At 48.7% G+C, this 21,720-nt stretch overlaps 1 protein-coding gene across 4 annotated transcripts in view; it reads right to left on the bottom strand.

Moving 5' to 3' along the window:
* The window catches only part of cep350 (centrosomal protein 350), a 42,418-nt gene extending 21,299 nt beyond the window's left edge, over nucleotides 1–21,119 (bottom strand). For 3 of the 4 annotated variants that reach the window (XM_061238021.1, XM_061238024.1, XM_061238023.1), the window contains exons 1-16: nucleotides 20,636–21,119; nucleotides 15,943–16,011; nucleotides 15,494–15,537; nucleotides 15,205–15,319; nucleotides 14,661–14,832; nucleotides 12,335–12,831; nucleotides 12,135–12,248; nucleotides 10,819–10,917; nucleotides 8,884–9,009; nucleotides 7,250–7,920; nucleotides 6,506–6,630; nucleotides 3,924–4,837; nucleotides 3,176–3,356; nucleotides 2,398–2,537; nucleotides 2,044–2,203; nucleotides 54–301 (exon numbers count right to left, since the gene is read on the bottom strand). In XM_061238021.1, coding sequence (XP_061094005.1) covers nucleotides 54–301; nucleotides 2,044–2,203; nucleotides 2,398–2,537; nucleotides 3,176–3,356; nucleotides 3,924–4,837; nucleotides 6,506–6,630; nucleotides 7,250–7,920; nucleotides 8,884–9,009; nucleotides 10,819–10,917; nucleotides 12,135–12,248; nucleotides 12,335–12,831; nucleotides 14,661–14,832; nucleotides 15,205–15,319; nucleotides 15,494–15,537; nucleotides 15,943–16,003 — 3,667 coding nt within the window. In that variant the 5' untranslated portion in view covers nucleotides 16,004–16,011; nucleotides 20,636–21,119. Of the gene's footprint in view, nucleotides 1–53; nucleotides 302–2,043; nucleotides 2,204–2,397; nucleotides 2,538–3,175; nucleotides 3,357–3,923; nucleotides 4,838–6,505; nucleotides 6,631–7,249; nucleotides 7,921–8,883; nucleotides 9,010–10,818; nucleotides 10,918–12,134; nucleotides 12,249–12,334; nucleotides 12,832–14,660; nucleotides 14,833–15,204; nucleotides 15,320–15,493; nucleotides 15,538–15,942; nucleotides 16,012–16,629; nucleotides 16,706–20,635 lie in introns of all 4 variants that reach the window. The other variant, XM_061238022.1, reaches the window with a different exon arrangement.
* Between the last annotated feature and the right edge of the window lie 601 nt (nucleotides 21,120–21,720).

The raw sequence follows: 21,720 nt of genomic DNA, 5'->3' as shown, positions 1-21,720 counted from the left end.
TTTAGCTTGCGTCTATCAAAGACATGACGTGAGGGATCAGTGTTTGCAGGTACCTGCGGGTTTGGGCTCTGCGCTTCCAGTGGGCCCCGGCCTGGTGAAGGTGCTGGGGCCCGTTGGGGGCCTGGCCCTGGCAGAGGACGAGGAGGAGGAGGAGCTGGGGAGGGCGGAGCCGGCCCTCAGCTGCTCGGGCCCCGCGGGGGAGGCATCGCCCGGGGAGGCCCGGTGGGACCCGGAGCCTGCGGGGGACCCGGACGGGGAACGGCCCGGGCTCCTCGGAGACTTCCTGCCATCTGAGCCCAGGCTGCAGGGAAAACACAAACGCTGTTTTGAGAGCCGCTTTAAGCACGGTTATCCGCCGACTCCTTTTACCATCAAAGAGCGACTATTTGCTTTTAGAATCTTGACGGCGAGATGTCTGGAGCAGTCTGTAAGATGGCCGCCTCTGGAGCCAAACAAGACCCCCCTCACAGGCAGGGGTCCGACCCCCGCCGCGGTACCTGCTGAGCTGTCCTTCTAAATACCTTCTAAATGTGTTACCCCCTCTGCAGTCTGTCCATCTGAATCAAGCAAAAACACGGCCTGTCCTACAACACAGTGACAACATGAGAATAAAGCAGAAAGACACAAAGGCCTGAGTGTAATGAGGCTAAATAAGCAAAGGGAAGGTCTCCATTTTCCCAGGCCGAATGGTCAATATGAAAAAAATAAAAATTCAGTTACTGAAAAAATACCGTCACCGCAGGAGCATTTAAAACTGCCTCCATTTTCTATGCCTACTATCCTGCTTCAGGAGCCATTACACAGCTTTCACAATTACTTTTCCCCCCGCAAATGAATAGGTTTCGGTGTATGCTGTGGATATTTAATTTTACTGTATTCAGTGTAAACGGACACTGTAGACTTTTCGTGATCATTACCCCGGTTGTTTTAGCAGGTATAAAGTTCAGCACATAGTTAAGTCGCTGGACGGTGGATGCAGAAATGGGAGCACAATGCAGTGGACTGGCACACTACCTGGGCACAATACCAGGGCACAATACCAGGGCACAGAACCAGGGCACAGAACCAGGGCACCACACAGCAGAGAAGCCCTGGACCTTAGTTCTGTTCTGCTCCCTGCAGCCAAAACCCAGCGGCTGCATGAAAAGCCAGCTGCGCTGCATTAGAGCCACATCAAAGGCCAAAGACTCGATTTATATTCTGACAGGCTCTTGCTTCCTCTCTATCCGCTGTTAAAACAATAAATCAAACGGCAACGCAGCAGTGAGGATTCACCTAACGGCAGCTGACAGCAACAACATCATTCTCCGCTTCCAAATTCTCCTTACATTATAGTTTTCAGGTACAATCAAACGACAGCAAAATTATTATTATCAAATTCAACAGGTAAAAAGGCATGTGGGGAATCTGTCACCTGGACTTAAGGAATGCAGAAAAGAGGCTCCAATGTTATAAAGCAGCAGGAAAAGACATGGGTGCCTCTCTGCCCAAACAAAGAAGCCAGTGTTAGGCAGCAGGCCTCTGCTTTCACCAGTCTGAACACAGGCCTTTCAGGACTGACCGCAGGAGCATTTAAAACTGCCACCATTTTCTATGCCTACAATCCTGCTTCAGGAGCCATTACACAATAGATTTTTCCCCTGTAAGCTAACAGGTTTCCATGGTTTCATTTTGTTATTTTATTGTGTACTGTACTCAATGTAAACAGACACTGCTGAGCTGTCAATGAAAACCCTTTCCTCACCACAATAATGAGTGTTGTTTGCCCATGCTATTTTTAGCTTGCCTTGTCCATAAATAAGTATTCAGCTGTCAGGCCGAGGTCAAAGCTTAGCATCCCTCAAGTCTCAACAGGCAAGTTCCATCTTTCCGTTATGCGACCAGTTTGTTTGTGTACCATTCCAACGTGCCACTCCCTTTTCAGCGGCCAGGGTGGGAACCGGAATCCGCCACTTCTGTGTCTGAATGCATTAAACGGCAGTCAGGACCCAGTGCCGCTCCCGTATCTCGGCTGGAGGCAGACGCAGGTGTAGCGGCGGTTACCTGAGAGGGGAGTGTCTGGAGACGGCCCTGAGGGGGCTGTCTGCGTCTCTGCCCGGCCCTTTGACGACAGCGTCCCTGTGGGGCTCGGAGGCATGCGAGGAGGGGCTCTTCTGACTCCCCGTCAGCGTGAGCTCCAGACTCTCCTCTGACATTTCGCCGGCTGTGGGGGGAGAAGCGCGAGCGTATAACAAACATGGCAGGCTAAAGTGGACGCGCGCTAATGGCCCAATCAATACGTAGCTTAGCATAGCACTTAATGAAGGTCGCGCTATGGATTATTTTTGAAACGCGGCGAGGAGTTTACGCTCCGGGGCAGTGGCTCACTGAGGGTTTTTGTGCGTGGCCAGGCCTCACCTCTCTTCCGTACAGAGTCCGCGGAGCGCGGCGAGGACGCAGGTGTGGAACCAGAGGAAGGGTGGGAGGCCAGGTCCACGGCTCGCATGTCATAGGGAGACCTCCTACTCGCCAGCTCGTCCTTAGGACTGTTCACAAGGCTGGAAAAACGTCGCGAAAAGCAAAGCCACGTCACACTTAAGTCATTCCTCGACATTAACACAGTAAAAACGGGCCCACAGGGCTGTAAAGACCAACAAGAACTTCACAGGAACCCAATTGCAATGGCTCTCGCGAAAGATTCCCAGCATCGAATGTATAGCAAGAGCTCCATCTTGTGGTCTAAAATTGGATAGCATTTCAATAGCGATTATTGTCCAGTTTTATGGTTTGGGGTCCGGACGGTTTCATACAGGGTACTTTGGAAGATCAAGTAAAGTAGTATTTGGAGTAGTGAAACTCAAACTTAAAATGCTTTTCCCACCTTGCGGAGAAGCAGCAGAGCAAGAAAAATAATGCCTCCATTTGTGAGAAAACCTGGCAAGGTTTACACTCAGTTGAAGATTAACAACGGTTTAGAATAGTCTCTACTTGTTTAATTTAGCATTTATTAAAATGTGTGTCGGTTGGGAAAGTTAAACAAATGTGCTCTCCTAGGAAGTACACTCTAATGTAAGTGAATGAAGAATAGCAGTGAAAATAATTGGATAAAATGGTAAATTGCGCTCTGCATCCTTTGAGAAAGCTGAAGCAGAAGCGCTAGTTCCTTAGTAAGACTGATTATTGAGCATGTTTTTACCTGAGCCGAGTGTGCCCTCTGCTGCCAGAGGGTCTGCTGCCACCGTTGCTGCTGCAGGTGATGAAGTCGTCCTCGTAAGCCCCCGGGTCCATGGAGCCGGCGGACACGCCCGCCCCCACAGGGCTGGGGGACAGGGCGGAGCCCAGAGCAGGAGAGCTCCCCCCAGCGTCATCCTCCAGTACTGCAGGGAGGAGGCACAGGTCCACACATCACAAATACAGCGCTGCAGACCAAACGCTTAGGGCAGAGGTGTCCAATCTTATCCTAAAAGGGCCGGCGTGGGTGCAGGTTTTTGTTTTAACCCAGCAGTAACACACCTGCGTATACTAATGAACTAATCGTGGTCTTTAATCAAGACCTTGATGAGTAGAATCAGCTGTCTTAGTCCTGTGCTAAAACAACAACCTGCACACACTCCGGCCCTTTCTGGATAAGATTGGACACCCCTGGCTTAGGGCTTAAGATTTATGAAAATGCAGAAACCAGACAAATTTGAACACAGCCCATATCTGCATCCCCATGACCTAATTACAAACAGTAATGTTTCCTTTCAAGGAAATAAGCAGCATAAGCATAAATGTCTAATCCCTGCCAGGATTCAATTACATATTGGCAATGATTACAATTACAATTGTAATTACACATTGTAATCAGCCTTCTTCCAATTAATCGGTGCCAATCGTCGGACGTAGTCCACACATAATGCGAACGCCTGAATGTGTGAAAGGGGTCCCAGCGGGCCGCAGACCTTTGCTGTAGTTGCTGTAGTTCTTGGTGAAGATGTTGATGACGCTGTGCGGGCTCCCCTTGGCCAGCTCCTCCCAGGGGCTGCGGCTCTCGCGGGCCAGGGCCGCGGGGCTGAACGCCGGGTACTTCTCCGCCTCCTTCTGGAAGAGCGAGAAGGGGCGGAGGGAGCCGCGCTCCTCCGTGCAGTACTCCTGGGCCCTGAGGAGCGCGGCGGGTTTGGGGACCCCCTTAGCGGGGGCAGGGGGGCTCCCGTCGCCCTCGGACAGGCTGCCCTCGCTCAGCAGGGGCCCCTCGCTGATGGAGTCCCCGCTGGAGTTGTGGGGGCTCCCCTTCCTCCCTGCTCCCCTGGCCCCGCCCTGCTGCACCTCCTGCTGACCCCGGGAGGCCGGAGGAGACGCGGAGGCGGTCCGGGGGCCCATCAGGCTCCTGAAGCTGTGCAGGTTGCCCACTCCGGGGAGCACCCCGTCGTAGGAGGCCTGCCCCACGCTCAGCAGCCTCTGGATGCGCAGGGACAGGTCGGCGGGCTCCGGCCCCTCCGGGGAGGGCGGGCTCACCGGTTTGGCCCAGCGGCCGTCGTCGCGGGCCGTCGCCGGGGGGACGGTCGCCGCGCAGACGCCGTTGGAGACGCAGTCGTAGTTGACCCCGGCGCCGGCCAGCTTGCGAGCCTCGTTCTCGATGCGGGTGGACAGGGAGGCGGCCGTGGCTTTGAGCGCCTCGATGCGGCTCATCCGGCCCGTGCCTCCCATCAGGCCCACCGCCGGGCCCTCCCTCCTCAGCCCCGAGACGCCGGACTCCATGCCCAGCAGGTGGGTGAAGAGGTGGCCAGCAGGGGGAGCCAGAGACCCAGTGGCTCTGGCTGCAGGACTCAGCCGGTCCGGCTGCATCCAGGCCGGTCTCCCTGGACCCAGCTCATTCCTTTAGGAACCAGGAAGATATGGCTGTTAGCAGGGTTCGCTCACACTCACACTCACACAGACTCACACACAAACACACACACAAATACACACACAAATACACAGAGACACAGAGACACACAGAGAGACACAGAGAGACACAGAGAGACACAGAGAGACACAGAGAGACACAGAGACACAAACACATGCACTCGCACTCACACATACACTACAAAACTTAAATAACCCATTTGATTCTTTATTGATACATTTCACTCAGAGTTTTGTTAAACTTATGTTTAAAACAGTACCTAACTATGCATTACATGAGAATGCCAGGAAAATGAACATAGAAAGGGACACATCATTCAGCACTGTAAAAACCCAGTACAATAATAAGCACAGTAACAGTGGAGATATAATTCCCTTGAGGTGAACAGCAGAAACACTGTACATAGCTTTACCTCTCAGAATAGGACAGAGACTTGCTTTAACTGCCAGCCATGTGATATATTCCTTGAAAAACATTTTTAAATAGCACAAGAACTTTATTCTCCGCGCACAGGAACAGTTCGCCATGCCCTTCGGAAATGTGCCCCAACCGAGTGCCCATGGAAACCGAGTGCAGCAACAAACACAACCTTTACCGCATCTGCAGATCTGCGGGTACCTCCTTATGCCACAAGGATCATGTGCTACCGTTCAATAACAAGCAACAGTATTCATGACAACCAGGTTTTAGGATTAATATTTACACATAAGCTTATCAACAAAGTGGTTATGTTTTCTAATTCTTGTTTCCTCATTGGCAATTTCAGAAACAATGCTTTTTCATACAATGAAACCGCACTGAACTAATGTTCAGAAACACTTCAGGAACACTTCAACAATACAAAAGCATATAAACTGGGTCACTGTAATGATTCCTATTGTGGTGCACCGCTGTTACTGGAACTTGATTTCAGTTTCACTCAGAGGCTGAACAGAAATGCAGATGCCTGTGACTTTGAGGACAATAGCTCAGCAACAAAAGCCTGTCAATTCAACTGTGATTCATATTCTTCCATTTGCCTTCTCCACTCCTAAAACCGCTCCACTTTCACAAGTTTCATTTTCATTTTCACTTTAAGCGTGGTGTGAAGTTATACGGCCCGTCTGCTCTTTAAAAAACATTACACAGTCACGGTAAACTGTACGCGTGGCATAATGCCCACTGACTGCCAAGCTGATGTTCACTGACATCTTTTCAGCCTGGCCTCTGGGTAAGTGTACAGACGGACACGTGCCATCTCACACACTGGCACGCAGCAATCTCAGAAATAAAGGTACGAAATTTAATAAAGTGTTTAAAAAGGTATAAATGCTCGTCACTGCAGCGGTACGCTACAGGTGGGGTGATGGGGGAGAGTGTGGGGGGAGAGTGTGGGGGGAGAGTGTGGGGGGGAGAGTGTGGGGGGGAGAGTGTGGGGGGGAGAGTGTGGGGGGGGGAGTGTGGGGGGAGAGTGTGGGGGGGAGAGTGTGGGGGGGCAGTGTGGGGGGTGAGTGTGGGCGCAGTGAGGGGGGTGAGTGTGGGGGCGGTGAGGGGGGTGAGTGTGGGGGCGGTGAGGGGGGTGAGTGTGGGGGCGGTGAGGGGGGTGAGTGTGGAGGCGGCGAGGGGGGTGAGTGTGGGACAGAGGAAGGGGACACTGACCTGGTGAGCAGGGGCACTTGGGGCTCCGACAGGGACAGGTCACTGCTGGAGGAGGCGCTCTGGGGCCGGTCCAGTCTCTTGTTCTCCTTGTCCGACTCCCCCGAAGGCTGGTACAGGGGCTTGGGCTGCAGCACAGGGGGGCACAGGGGGGCTCTGTCAGCACCTCACACAGCCCACCGCACTGCCCTGACTGAGTATACTAATCCCATAATCTGCCCCTCACTGCGCCCTTTCAAAAGGGTGGGATTAGCTACGGGTATAACCAGGCTTTAATGCGGTCCTCAAGCCCTGATGAAGATACTTTCCCCTGCAGTCAGACTGCCATTTAAAATCAATAGGAAGAAGGTTATGTATATAATAAGACTTCTACACTTTCGCATGAAAAAGAGGGAAGAAAATACGTATTTTAGCCTTTAGAAATGGCTCACTCACGGAGAGCTCACAAAAATGCTGTGCATGTTTACAGTAACGTCAACACGTACATAGCAACAACATGGCTGTTGATATCAGACCTGGATCAATTACGTATTTGTTTTGGATTCTTCTGAAATACGTTTCTGCGCACTCCCAATCTATCAATGCGCCACATAGGGGAAAAGTGTTCAAATGTATTTAAATGCAAAAGAAATAGGTAACCGACCCAGGTCCGATTGCTATAGGGATAAAGTGTGAGCTGAGTTTCTGCGGTAACCCCCCTGGCTGTCCTGTGCAGTTCGGGGCCCATGGCTCCCCCCCCCCTCTCACCTGCAGGCTTTCCACAGCGGGCTGGGCCTGGGGAAGCTCCTCCCCCAGCCGGGCCTGCTCCAGCAGCAGCTTGGTGTAGGTCTCCTGGAGACGCTTCTGCGCCGGGCCCTCATTGGGCGGCTGGCCCTTGGCCACGCCCTCGCGCTGCTTCCTGTAGAGGTCCTGCAGGCGCTGGTTCCTGCGCTCCGCCTCCTCCCGCTGCGTGCGCCGCTCCTCCAGCTGCTTGCGTTTGCGCTCCTCCTGCTGGCGGGCGATGTACTGCCGCACGGACTCCGCGTCGTAGTGCCTCCTCTTGGGCTGCGCCTCCTCCTGCTTGGCCTTGGCGGGGCTGGCGCTGCGGGACAGGCGGGTCGGGGCGCCCCCCGCGGGCCTGGTCGTCCTCCTCCTGGCTTTGGAGTCCCGCGGCGGGGCCCCCCCGGGCCCCTGGCCCTCGCCCTCCACCCCTCCCTCCAGCTTCAGGTCGTCGAGCATGCCCTGGATGTCGGCCGAAAGCAGGTCCGTGTTGAGGGCCCTGCCCTCCCCCACTCCCTCCCCCTCCCTCTCCCCGGTCGCTGTGGACACAGGGGTGGGGGCGGCCCGGGTCAGGTCCTCGGACTGGGCGCGGCCGCGGGGCCTCTCCCTGCTGCTCGCTCTCGACGGCCGGGGGTCAGAGTGCGCACGAGGGCCCGGCGCTGAAAGAAAACAGGTTTGGGTCAGGAGCTGGGGACGGAAGTCGATGATCGTGATGTCATTTCACCCAAATCCCAAGTGGTCGAGGCTTTGGTTCAGAAAACTGACAACATTTTGTAAATAGGGGCTCAAAACAGTAGCACGGCAGTCGTTTTGATTGGTTGAAAAGGCATGAAGTCCCTCTTGAGACCGCGCGGCTCGGCTCAGTAGCGCAGCAACACGCCATTACCGTGTCCCATGGGTCTGAGCCTGCAGCTAGGTCAGCCCTGGAAACCAGGTCGAGGTGTACTGCGCGGCCATGCAGAAAGGACCTGTCGGTTCCCATTCATTCCAGTCACTGAGCGCGGCGGCCGTGGAGACGCGTCTTATTCATCCGCGAACCTCCGACCCAGCCACCCGTCTCCTCTCAGCGCTCAGACGACAACCGCAAGAACGCACGCACCCCGCCAAGTGTGTACTGCGGAGGGCAGGAGGTCAGGAAGAGGTAGGTGCACGCATATATAGTCGTGGTGGGGAAGGTGGGTGTGTGTGTGCGTAAGAATAGTATTCATTTTGGATTCAAATACTTTTCTGCGCACTGTTAACCTTGCCTCGTGCATTTCAGCCTGCTGAGCAGCAGATGGGTGGCGTTTATTCTTTTGGGATCAATGACTTTGTCCCCATAGACCAGGCTGAAAAGTATTTTAATCTGCTGACTGGAGAAATGTTCTCCTTATAATGACCAACCACGACGAGTATATCCAAGAAGACAGAGGATTTATATTCTGCAGTACAAGGTCACAGGACACACAAAAGGTGGACAAGCATGAACTGAAGAGACAGACATATAAGCATATAGTAAGAAATAACAAAGTCAAATGATTGGCTATGTGTTATCCTATAGCGTGCGTGATGGATAAGCACACAGCCACCCCCAACCTTCAACATCACACAACATGAACAGCAGAAGGGGGTCCCCTGCCCACCTGGCCGAGCAGCGGGGTCTGTGGTCCCGGCCCTTGGCTCCCGAGGGGCCCGAGGTGCTGGGACAGGCCCCGTCCTCCCCGGCTTCAGCCCCTCCCTCCAGGACGATGTCGTGATCACCGGAGCAACTGAGGAAGAAGCGACAGAACAAGCCAATGAGATCGCGGGAGCACCGCGGAAGCCTCCGGAACAATGCAAAAGGACGATTCTGCAGACAGTGCTGCAGGGCAGGGGGATTAGAACGGTATTGGATGTGCTCTATTCACTCTTTATCCACCTAAAATAAAGCCTGTTTGTTTCCCGCAGACAAGCATTCCAAGACCACATCTGCACAACAAATCTTTTCGTCTGAGAATTCCTTTCCTGCAAATTTAATGACTCCTGCTTATTTATGCGCCATTTAGCGAATTGAATTTGAAAACGAGATAACTCCTAAGAGGGGGGAAAAAAGCGCAGAGCTGGGGGCGAGGGATTTTGAGAGATTGTCATGAAACATGAAATATATGCACTTTGGCCCAATTAAAATCCAATATAAACAAGTTCCATTCAAACCAAGTTCATTCTGGGGGAATGGTGATGCTGGGGGACCCTTTATAGTCTTTGCTGCGAATGGCTTTTAGTGAAAAGAGCAGAAAATGAGCAGGGGTGGGGGAATGGAAGGGGAGAGGAGTCTCCCGGAGACAGCAGGTTCTGCTTGTGGAAACGCTGTGCAGCGACTCCACAGGCAGCTGTTTCTGTTTGTAAAAGAAGCCGACGGCGCTGAACTTGATCAGAGGTCTTTACGGGCCTATTTTTAGCCAGGCAGGGCCGTGAAAATGGCAAGCCCGATACCGGCAGAAGAGGGAGGCTCTAGCTGCAGTGGGCAGCGTTAGAGGGAGGGGGAGGGGGTCCAGACCGTCATTCTCTCACACCACTGGAGAAAGCGGGGCAGTGGGAGGGCTCTCGGCTGTCTGGGCTGCCATGCCAACGCGTTAGTGACGCATCAGCATTCCGACTGCTTGTGTGTTTGAGTGCCAGCATGCGCACGATGTGCATGCTTCACATACTGCACATTTCACAAGGACGGGATCACGCGATCTCTCTCACACTCACACACACACACACACACACACACACACACACACACACACACACACACACACACACACACACAGCTCTTTTCTGTGGAATACAGACTATGTACACATTAGATATAATTTTATGCTGGCTCAATGCAGTCCACGAAAATACTAACTAGCATAAGAAACACCATGGATAATGATGATAACCCTGATATTAGCCAGGAACTGAGACCACAAGGCACATCCTTCATGGTTTATAATCTGTGCTGCAGATAAACTGATAATGAATCTCTTGACCTGTAGTAATAAATCCCCCTGCACTCCGCCCCAGAGATAACAGCAGTACAGTTAAAATGAAAGAGCCTCAGACAGAACAATGGCAATATAAAGTGCACTAAGAGGAGTACGGAGCAGCACAGTGGTAAAGGAGACAGACCAATGGCATTATAAAGTGCATTAGAGGATTACGGAGCAGCACAGTGGTAAAGGAGACAGAACAATGGCAATATAAAGTGCATTAAAGGAGTACGGAGCAGCGCAGTGGTAAAGGAGACAGAACAATGCCAATATAAAGTGCACTAAGAGGAGTACAGAGCAGCACAGTGGTAAAGGAGACAGAACAATGGCAATATGAAGTGCATTAAAGGAGTACGGAGCAGCGCAGTGGTAAAGGAGACAGAACAATGGCAATATAAAGTGCATTAGAGGATTACGGAGCAGCACAGTGGTAAAGGAGACAGAACAATGCCAATATAAAGTGCACTAAGAGGAGTACGGAGCAGCACAGTGGTAAAGGAGACAGAACAATGGCAATATAAAGTGCATTAGAGGAGTACGGAGCAGCACAGTGGTAAAGGTACAGGTAAAGGGCAGAACCTGGCTTGGCGTCGGGGCACTTGTGCACTTTTCTGACGGGCTTGGGCGGCTTCTTCTCCCTCCCCTTCTCCACAGGCCTCTGCTTCACTTTAGCGTTTTCTGTCATTTTGAGAAAGAGCGAATATAAACCCCAAGTCATTCCAAGAACGCTTCACATTTGCATTAACATTTGAAAGCACTGAACATTATGCAGACTGAAGTGCTGGTGATCAGATCTCCAGTTATGCCAACTGAGAGGTGAAGAGTGTATGAGTATGAGTATGAGTATGAAGGCCAGTGATGTGTAAACGGGGAGGAGGACTACGGCTCTGAGTCTCTTGAGGAGACTTGGTGGAGAGTGTATGAGTATGAAGGCCAGTAATGAGTAAGCGGGCAGAAGGACTACGGCTCTGAGTCTCTTTTGGAGACTTGGTGGAGAGCTGGAGCAAACCAGTGCTGCTGTGGTTATGGCCCCATGCCTGGAAAGACTGAGCCAGAATTACTTGTTTCTTAAACGCTGTGCCCGTCAACTATTCCAAAGTTTGGTCTGAGGGAGCCAACTATGCAAGTACAGTGTCCACCGTGGACAAAATGGTAAAAATGAAGCTGAGATACAGAGCTAAGGAGGGGATTGGTGAAATGACCAATTACTATGAAACAACAAGTGTCTGTAAACATACAGCATATAAAACAGAAACAGCGCATAATGGGATACAAAGACCTACTGGGTCGTGCCAAACACGACTGTTCACAAAGTTGTTACATTGTTCATATTATATTATAGCAATCATATTTCAATTCCTCAAAACCATGTAATTGAGAGGTGGCATTAGACAGCAGCTCTTAAGCAAAGTGAAGTTTGAGGAGGAAGTGCAGGGCTTCACCATGGAGATTTGAAAATGCGGATAGGGTGCAGCCTTTTGTGTTTCTGTATTCAAATTGACACCACAAACCCATTCCTGCTGAGCACCCCATTAGATTAGAATGTGTGCACTGTGTCTTTATGGCACACACTTCATTAATCAGTCACCCTGATTCAGTGTCATCTGTCATTCCAAGGGTTCAAAGTTGCCTGCATGCCAGCTGCTGTGAGAGAGTGAGAGTGTGTGCGTGTGTGCGTGCGTGTGTGTGTGAGAGAGTGAGAGTGTGAGTGTGTGGGGGTGTGTGTGCGTGTGTGTGAGAGAGAGAGAGTGTGAGAGTGGTTGTGCGCGCGCGTGTGTGTGCGCGTGTGTGTGTCTGTGTGTCTGTGTGGTTGTGCGCGCGCGCGTGTGTGTGTGTGTGCGTGCGTGTGAGAGAGAGTGAGAGTGAGCGTGTGTGCGTGGGTGCGTCTCTCTCACCCGTGATCTGCAGCGACAGGTCTCTGTACATCTCTCGACTCAGACCCTGGAACTCGGCTTCCCGCCACACCTTCCCGTCCGGGGTGCGTATCTTCGTCTCCGTGGGGTTGAAACCTGGCGCGGGACGAATAAAAAACACAGAGCGATTAACACAGGTCTCCGGACACAACGAGCAACCCTCTCCTAAACCCGAGCCTCACCTTTATAGACGGGCGCGGGCGGGGCGGGGGCGACCTTGCGCACGTTGGGGGCGTGGGCGGGCGCGGTCTCGGCGGAGGACCCCGCCAGGCCCACGGGCTGCTGCAGGTACCCCAGCAGCCTCTCCCTCTCGGCGGCCTCCTCCAGGTGCTCGCGCTGGCGGCGGATGCGCTCCTTCAGCTTCTCCAGCTTGTCGTCGGGCTGCCGGCGGCGCAGGCCCTCCAGGCGCTGGGAGGCCGACCCGGGGCTGGAGGACTGCGAGGCCTCGGCCCCGGGGCCCTGCAGCGCGTCCAGGGCCGGCCGGTCGTTGAGGTAGCGCACCGTCGTGCTGTCGAGGGCCGACGACGCGGGGCTGTCCGCCTGCCGGCTCTGCCGGTCCCGCGTGTCGCTGCGGTACACCAGCTGGCTCGCCCGCGGGTCCTGCAGGGGCGACGGGGGCCTCTCCGCCTGCAGGGCGTGGGCCTCCAGCTGAGAGGGGGTGAGGGGAGGGGTGGCCTCCCTAAAAACAAACAGCAAACGGACCGGGTGAACCTACGACTGCAGCAGATGCTCAGAGAGAGGGTCAGAGATTGTTGAGAAAAAGCGATTATATGGCACTTTAGTGATTGTTGGAGCTTGCATACGCATCACTATCATATTCTCCTGGTGTACATGCCAAAGGCACATTGCAGAGAAACCTTGAATGCTCTTATGCCACTCACTATATCACCCCCAGCAAGTGCCTCTCACTCTGTAGCACTGTGCAAAATACATGGTCTGAAAATGTAATTTTTATTTTTCTCTGCAAACATTTTCATGGTTCAACACAAAGTGCAAACCCTGGCACTAAATGGAAATGTGAAAACGTATCATATTTTAGAGACCTAAAACTGCTAAATGGGTAAAAATGACAGAAAACAGTGGCGCAGTCATCGCGTATTTGAATGTGTTTGTTGTGATAACAGGCATATGCAGGACCAAACAGGACAGCCTGCATTCTTTCTTACTTTCCAACATGGCTGGTGCCATGTAAGTGTTGTTACACAATAGACACCACAGCAGAACTGCACAAAATGTACAGCACACAGTAACCCTGGGATGTTCCAGCTACTGGGAGAATAGGTTCCGGCTTTGCCTCATAAATGCATGCACTCATAATTAGGGGTTGTAAGTGATTTGGCTTATGCACTCGCGCGTCTCCTCCGTGTCTGTGTCGAACGTGGCCAGGAGTGACCGGGGGGATGCACACTCAGCAGACTGTTACCCACACTGGGTGCCAAGCACAGACCCAGGGAGATGGGACTAAGCTAATGCTAACGCGTGGCATCCCTACTGGGCCAAAATCCTACACATAGCAAAATGCATGAATGAATTAATAGCTTTATTTGTGCCTCTCCTATATAGGACCCAGCACAACTGTAATGATCAATAGTTATGTAGTAAACACAGAAGATGAGATTTAAAATGACTATAAGACAGACAGTCTTATGAGGGGTTCTATAACTGTGGGGCATACAGTAAAGACAGAAAGCAGCCCTCCCTGCATTCAGCTTAACAGGAGCAGTAACTAACAGGGTCGTGTTTGCAGAGCGGAGTGCTCACTGAGGCTGATACACAGCCAAACGTCATTAATGCATTCAGGTGCTAAACCATTAAGTGCCTTAAACACCAATAAAATAACCTTAAAATCAAAAGACAGAGGAAGCCAATGCAGAAATGCTACAACGGGGGTGATGTGTGCGTTTTTTTAGTGCCCATTAACAGCCAAGCGTTCTGAATAAGCTGAAGATGCTCAATTTACTTTTTTAGGGAGTCCAATCAACAGCACATTACAGTGAGTAGTTTAGTATAAATGCACTAACTATGTACTAACTTCCGGAACAGCTTAGTAGTAGCATAGTAACACTATTACAATGCGATACCAAGTGAGTCTAAAATCACCCGTAAATGTCTTGCTTGGTTAACCTGTTCTCAGTGTCTACTTTTTTGGATTTGGAGCCAATAATAAGCATCTGTCTTATCCTTATTAATACAACAATAAACTTTTATTTTTGCAGAAAGACAGACAATAAAGCACTGTAACTGTCAGGTTCTATTCAGGGGCCCTATGTCAGTTGCTGTTGCAAATCAGGTTATTTTACTCAGAAGTCCAGAGTGCCTTTCTCTGACCTGTAGGAAGCCCGCGGGATTTGCTCTGACCTGTAGGAAGCCAGCGGGATTTGCTCTGACCTGTAGGAAGCCAGCGGGATTTGCTCTGACCTGTAGGAAGCCAGCAGGTTTTTCTCTGACCTGTAGGAAGCCAGCGGGTTTTGCTCTGACCTGTAGGAAGCCAGAAGGTTTTTCTCTGACCTGTAGGAAGCCAGCGGTTCTCTGAACTCCACGCAGTTGGCCCTCCTGACATTGCTGTCCAGCGTGGTGTTCCTCAGGGGACTGCGCGAGCTCTTCTCTGGGCTGCGGCGGCTCCGCGCTCTGGGCTTGGAGGCCGAGTCGGGGCCCGAGCTCTGCTCCGAACGCCTCCCCTCTACAGCAGCAAGGACAACGGGTCAGTCCTGACACCTACCTCCCAAACAAGCCCAGCGCTGAAGAACAGCAGCACTGTAGAACAGCAGCACTGTACATCGTTTCTCAATTAACAAAGTACAAACATATGTACATATCGTTTGGCCTTGGCACAGTGCCGGATGTGAAATAACGAGATGGGCTGAGTGGGCTGTTCTCATCATCAGACGTTCTTGCTATGCAACTGATTTCACATTACTCTAATGTGAAAGGCTAGCCTGAAAAGAGCTTGCCCGAGAAAGCATGTCAGCTATCTAATAGCTGTAAAATTACACCACACGCAGTGACTGTAACGGCTGCCTACGCTAGAGTTCATTACCCCGGTCTGACTCACCTCTGCGGCTGACTTTCCTGGTCGCCCCACTCGAGGTTTTCTTGGTATCCATGACAGAGTCCAACAACACCCCGGTGCCAGGAGCAGCCTCCAGGCGATTCTCGATGTGGCGTAACTACGGGGAGACGGCACACGGCTGAATCAGACAAGACACCTGAGGCCGTCATTTTAACATCACCTCAGTTAGGAGTCAACAGAAAATTCTGCGACACAATTTCCGATATCAAACACAAAAGAATACAATTTGGCAAAAACAGCGGACGACTCCAGGCTTGGAGAATGTACTCACTGCGGCTTTGGTCTGACCGAAACTCTTAAATGCAGCCGCCAGCTCTGAAATTAAGGCAAAAACACAGTTTATAACACGAATACAAGTACGGGTAAAACAATGCCATTGCGACAAACTTTGTCAGCTGATGTTTAGGTGAATTACAAAAGCAGAAAACATCTAAATTTGTATTTTTAACAGGAAGGCAGAGCTCAGAAGAATATAAGAGAAGACGACAAGGTGACTTTTTGGCAGCTGAGGCTATTGTGCTTGAGGAAGAAAATATGACACCAGCGATAAGTTTGACGTGAGGAGTTACCCATTCAGGAGCTCTCCGTGTTGTGAAACGGTTACGTGACCTGACCTTCGGGGAATGCTCGGTTTAAGTTTTACCTTGCTAAGGGGCTACTGCACTGGGGAGAGGCGGCGGGGCCTGCACAGACAATGGGAGCCTTTGAGGAGAGACTGACCTGGTCCTCCAGGCTGGGCCGGGCTGCCCAGGGCCGCCTCGCTCCTCCTGCGGCTCCACATCGCAGCAGCTGGGGGGCGGGGCGAGGAACAGAGCGTTAAATGAGCCAAGAGAATTCAGAAAGACGGGCGTGAAAGCAATTTGACCTCAACTGCTGTAACCTATAAGACTTTATTTTCAGACACTCCTGGAATAAATCGAATTTTTATCTTTAGAACATATTTGAGCCGTTTAATATCCCCCTTACATGCATGCAGTAACCTAAATAAAGTGCCTGGGTGAGGGCATTAATGTGCCTGGAGTAAGCACTGCAGATCCTATCTGCGGAAGGAAGGATAAAATCACACGGACGCACATGCACACACAACTTACTGACAGGAAAAACACAAAAAAAAAAAACATACATTTTCCATGACAGACTGCTGACAAGTGGTATTTTTGTTCACTAGCCGCAAAAAAAACCAAAAAAATAAAACAGGTTCTGCAACTAAACCTGCACCGAGCATAGAGAAACAAGGGGGGGGAAACAATGCAAGAATTTCCCCCAAAACACAAATATGATTACCTCATTAAAATCTCATCATAAGCAGGCTCTACAGGCCAGTGGTCTGGCTCTGCTAAGCAAACAAACAGCCTAATCAGGGCCTAAGTCCTTGTCCAGATTAAAAAATCCTACACATTCGGTTACCTGATATTTCATGCACTAGGCATTCCAGTCATGTCATGAAAGCTCTCGCAGTTCAGGATACGTAACCTTCAAATTACTTTGTTTTCAAGTGATGACCCAGAAGAGAAGAACAGAAGAATAGTCTCGTTCAACTAAATGTTACAGACATGAAATTGAAAAGTGAAGCTTGCTTACAATGACAGAGTTCTGTACAAGGCATAGTCAGGCTGAAGGAGGAATAAATGCTCCCCTCATCTCCATAACACGATGAGTCAAAGTAGCTATTGTGCAAAATGACGGCATTCCACTCTTGGGTGATTTTGTTCTCCACATGCACCTTTTCAGTGTGCAAGGTGACAGCTAAGATGAGTTTATTTTAGATTGCAAATTAGCATTCTTAAGTAGACAAAAACCAATGATTCACTTTTCAAACAATATCTGAGTTGAACAAGCATCAGGATGGGGCATGGAGAGAACCTGGTTTTTAACCTACTGAGCACCATACCTTCTTTACTGATTATATAACAGAGGTTACTTGGGGATAATTTAGAGGAACATCCATGGGCAATCATTACAAATGTGTAACTCAGTCTAAACTATGTGCTCACACAGACTGAAGCAGCTAAATAGAAAACCCAAAACAAAAAATTTCCTTATCTTAAGGATCTGACACTGGAAGCTAAATGTATGACTTCGCCAACACTCTAAAATTCCCCTGTTCTTCAGCTGGAACTATGATTACAGTACAATACATTAAAACAAAGCCAATTATTCAGAGAAACTACAGTATGCAAAGTGTTGCTGACATCATTCAGTGTGCAACATGAGTATTAGTGTTGGAAGAGGAAGACAAAATGATTAGAGCTTCATTCTGGTGCACACTGATGGGTCCACGGTTTCCATGGCTCTGAATTTACTAATTGCCCAGTAAAACACAAGCTCTGCTGGTCCATATCAGACCAGAACCAATTAAAAGGACCACTTCACAACCCTCTAAAACATGTAAATATGGCAGTTGCACAGTCAATGAGGTTCCAACATGAAGGAAACCGAAGGAAATTTAAATGGGAATTCTGAGCTGGACGTTTCTTTCCTGTTTGATACAGGTACTTTTAGTTGTGCATGCTGTATGAACATAAAACGTAGGGCTGTTTTATTCATTTTTACGTGGCTAAATTTATGTAAAAAGTCAAACGCAAAATGAAACCCAATTTACAGAACTGACAGAAGCAGGATTTCTAAGACACAAGGTTCCTCCTGAGAGTTCTTTGCACCAGTGAGTTTTTTTTCTCGCTACCGTTGTAGTTTATTTCTTCCCACAGGGTCGTTTTTTTAACCTCATTTGTGGGATTTTTGGGCGACTCTGACCTGCTTATTCATTCCCCATTTCTGTAATGTATATTGGTGACAGTATATCAGTAAAAATTTTTTAAAAAAAGACATACAAAAAAATGTATTAGAACTGAATTAATGTAGGCTATTATTAATTTGCTGTACGAGCTCCATTTTCTTTCCTATTTTTGCAGAAGTAAGAAGCAGCACTGTTGTCTGGCTCTCATCCACACATGACCCCTAAACACTGTGTTAGGCTGCATGCGTAAAAAGGCTGAGACACCATTCCTGTCTACCTGAGCACACTACATATGGGTGCAAAATGTCTACTCATACATGCATAAATATAAAATCTATTTTAATAACCATTTACAACATAATTAGGCCTAACTTATAACACAGACACTTGTTGAAAAGCATACAGCTGAAATAGGCAACAAATGTTTAATGTACTGCCCCAACTCAGTCAGAATGCAAAGAGTAGCTTAGACCACATTAGTTCATTAACAATAAAGGAATTTAATTCTGCCTGTTGCACCACATAGCAGCTTACTTTCTTTCAGCTGCTTGAAACATATAAAACAATGAGAGCTTTTAAATACTGCTGTTCCTTTCTATTAATAGGCCTCACATTTTAAAAGCATGTCACAGAACGCAGTTTAGCTGGCTGTTAGGGCTTCTAAAAATAATTCTTAGCCAAAAGCAAAATAGACAAGGCTCTAGCTTGGGAATAACTGATCCTCTTGTTTTGCATTTAGAAATGAAATGAAGAACAAAAGGGGGTTTTAAACTGTCCTTCTTATCCTTACTTTGCCTTGATAATGATCGCTGGAGTGACTAATTTAATAATGTAAGGTCATATCATATTCAAAACTGTAACAATAACCATGACACCAGTTGCCAGCAGAGCACTAAGGACTGGTGTGGATACCTCCATCAGCAAAAGGCTGGATTATGCAATTCTCAAGTGTCAGAACAGCTTTCAGGAAACAAGAGATGTAGTCCTGCCCTCCTTCATGTATCATAGTAGTAACCAAACTTAAATCACATCAAAAGGCAATGCAAACAGGACAGTGAAGGGGTGGATCACAAATTCTCTGAAGAAAACATGAACCAAAATGTTGACTTTGTTCTGCTTCCTGAAATAAGAGCACAGTCCCATCCCAGCAGTTTGTAGGAGTGTTCAAATATAAACCGATCATACCCACCCCAATCAGTACCATTCCCTTTCTAATCCCTTACCTTGATAGACCTTCCTGAGATACTCATCACAGTTTAAACAAAATAAAACAAAATCCCTATAAGAATCAGTAGGCCACTCTTAACCTATAAACTACAGTGTAATACAAACAAACACACAAATTCAAGTTTGTAAGTTTAAGATGCATGACTGGGACCCGCAAGGTTGGGGGTTCAATCCCCCGTAAAGCCACGATAAGATCTGCATACCTGTTTGGTCCTTGAGCAAGGTCCTTAACCCCACATTTCTCCAGGGAGGGATTGTCCCCTGCTTAATCTAATCAACTGTAAGTTGCGTCTGCTAAATAGCAATTGCAATAATGACAATAATGCAAGAAATGGCCAAATTCGCATTTCCAGTGCTTCAAGACCTGGTGTACTGCATATATCAATACAGCAGCTAACCACAGGTTCACATCACACTTAACTTCAGAAAACCAATTTGTCAGCAAAATCTGCAGTATGTTTTCAAATGTCATTACAATGAACTTATTCAACAAGAGGCTTTACCTATAAAACATCCAATTAATTTAATTGCAGGCAGAAACCTGCTATGGGACATTTAAGTAAGGCAAATTATGAAAGAGTGTTCAGGTCAAAGCATTGCAGCAATTAATTGTCAGTCACACTAACACTCAAGACAAAACTGACTTATTGGGTAATGTATCCATCTAAATCCTGAGGGTGTCCCTTCCAAACGCACAGCAAAGATAAATCTAAATAAAGAAGGACACCACACAAGGGCGACCTGCTTGCTCTCTTCAAAGGCCACAGCCTCATTCAGGTGAAACCAACCGAGGGGTATGAACAGTATCAGCATCAGCTCAACAGAACGGCAGTTTACATTGCCAGTCAGCCAGCTAACTTTAAGTTAGCTAGCTTAACGTTAGCCAGCTCTCAGATTCCCATGGAAACGCCAGGTCGAAACGAACATGCAGCTTTTTTTAAACTATCGTTAAGTCTAGTTACTTTTAGAAAACGATGTTGCTGTGTTGTGCAATAGTCATCGAGATTAATACTGATGTTCTGCTGATGTCACACTTATTTCCACTCCATAGCAACTAACATTATCCAGTCCGCTATCGTTAGTCAGAAACAAAGTCAGCAAGTAACAATTAAATGACAACATTTTCACTATGCCGAACAGCTAGTGTTGGTATTTTTTGTGTCTAGTGGCGACTATAACACTTGCCAACTGTGTGCCTCTATAACTTCAGGTTTGCTACCGAGCCAATTGTCTAGCGTTACTTAGGCTAGCTGTCTCAATGTTTTATCTCGTACAAAAGACTAGAACGAGGGCAAAATACAAAACAATGTAATTAGCCTCGCAACTCTCAATAACGCGAGTTAGCTAGCTAGTAACAGTTACCACGTTAGCGAGCAATAGACTCGTTCTTTAAATGCCGATATGGTTAGCCAGTTTGTTAGCTAGGGTGCTACCGTTAGTGTTATTTACCTGGGTTGCTACCTTAGTGACGTCCGGTGGCAGTTCTCGGATAGCAGCTTCTTTCCGATGTCACCTTCTCAAAAGATACAGTGGCATGTCTGCATGCAGTAGTTCACAAACGTTATATTGTGTTATCGTCCTCAATCCAGTTTTCGCATTAGCTGTTTTTTTTCCACTTGATCGACGAGTTATCTAAAACCAAAAAGTATTCAGGCCGCTGGGTCCTGTAACGTTTGAACGCTCATAATCCTAAGGATCTTGTAGCTACTAGCTAGCTAACTTCTCGGTCTCGCTTGTCTTCTAATGCGGGTTAACGTCCTGTAGGAGTAAGTATTTTCCTTGTTGACTGGATACGTACACGTCTTCCCAAGAGACAGTTCAACTAGCTACCCGCCTTTAAACTTGTCTTTTCCCGGCTTATAATGGTGATTAAGCTAGCCGTTGATTTGCTCGTCCGCCATTAACCAAACAACTGGGAACGACAGGAAACCAGTGAGTCAGACAGGCGCCTTTGCTCGCGGGAGTGTGATAATATCGCGAGAGGATGAGGAAGCAGTTTTAATTTCGCTTGCAAAATGGCCCATTTCTAATCATAATATTTTCTGTGATTGCGGCAAATATGATGTTTTAATCGTGATTTCAACATGACAGCGTCAATCATTCGCGTTATTACAAGTTAAAAGGAACGAAACAGTTATGCACCGAACATATATGCAGCTTCCAGGCGAACTAAACATGAGATAGCGTTGTTCAACATAAAACAAAGACCGCAAAGTCTGATCCAAGCAAGGGGCCAGCTTTCGAGCTGTCAGTTTCGCCAATAGGTCGCCCTCTAGTGATAGCTACATTTTCGCTCAAAAGACTATTTTCCCATTGGATTTGACAGCAAATTAAAAATATTTCTGCTCACATATTGGTGTTCAATCTTTGAATTTTTTTGTTGTTGTTTGTTTGTTTGTTTTAAAACTTGTTTTTATTACATTTTAGAACTAAGAAATGTTTTTATATAGATGTTTTTATTTACCAAAAAAACAACAACAAAAAACGCCTTGACTTAATCGTTGCGGCCTCATTTGGCAACAGCGTTTTCTATT

The sequence above is a fragment of the Conger conger genome, chromosome 4 (genome assembly GCF_963514075.1).
Source record: "Conger conger chromosome 4, fConCon1.1, whole genome shotgun sequence".
NCBI classification, from domain to species: Eukaryota; Metazoa; Chordata; class Actinopteri; order Anguilliformes; family Congridae; genus Conger; species Conger conger.
The sequence above is the reverse complement of the archived record's forward strand: the minus strand, read 5'-3'. Positions and strand labels throughout refer to the sequence as shown.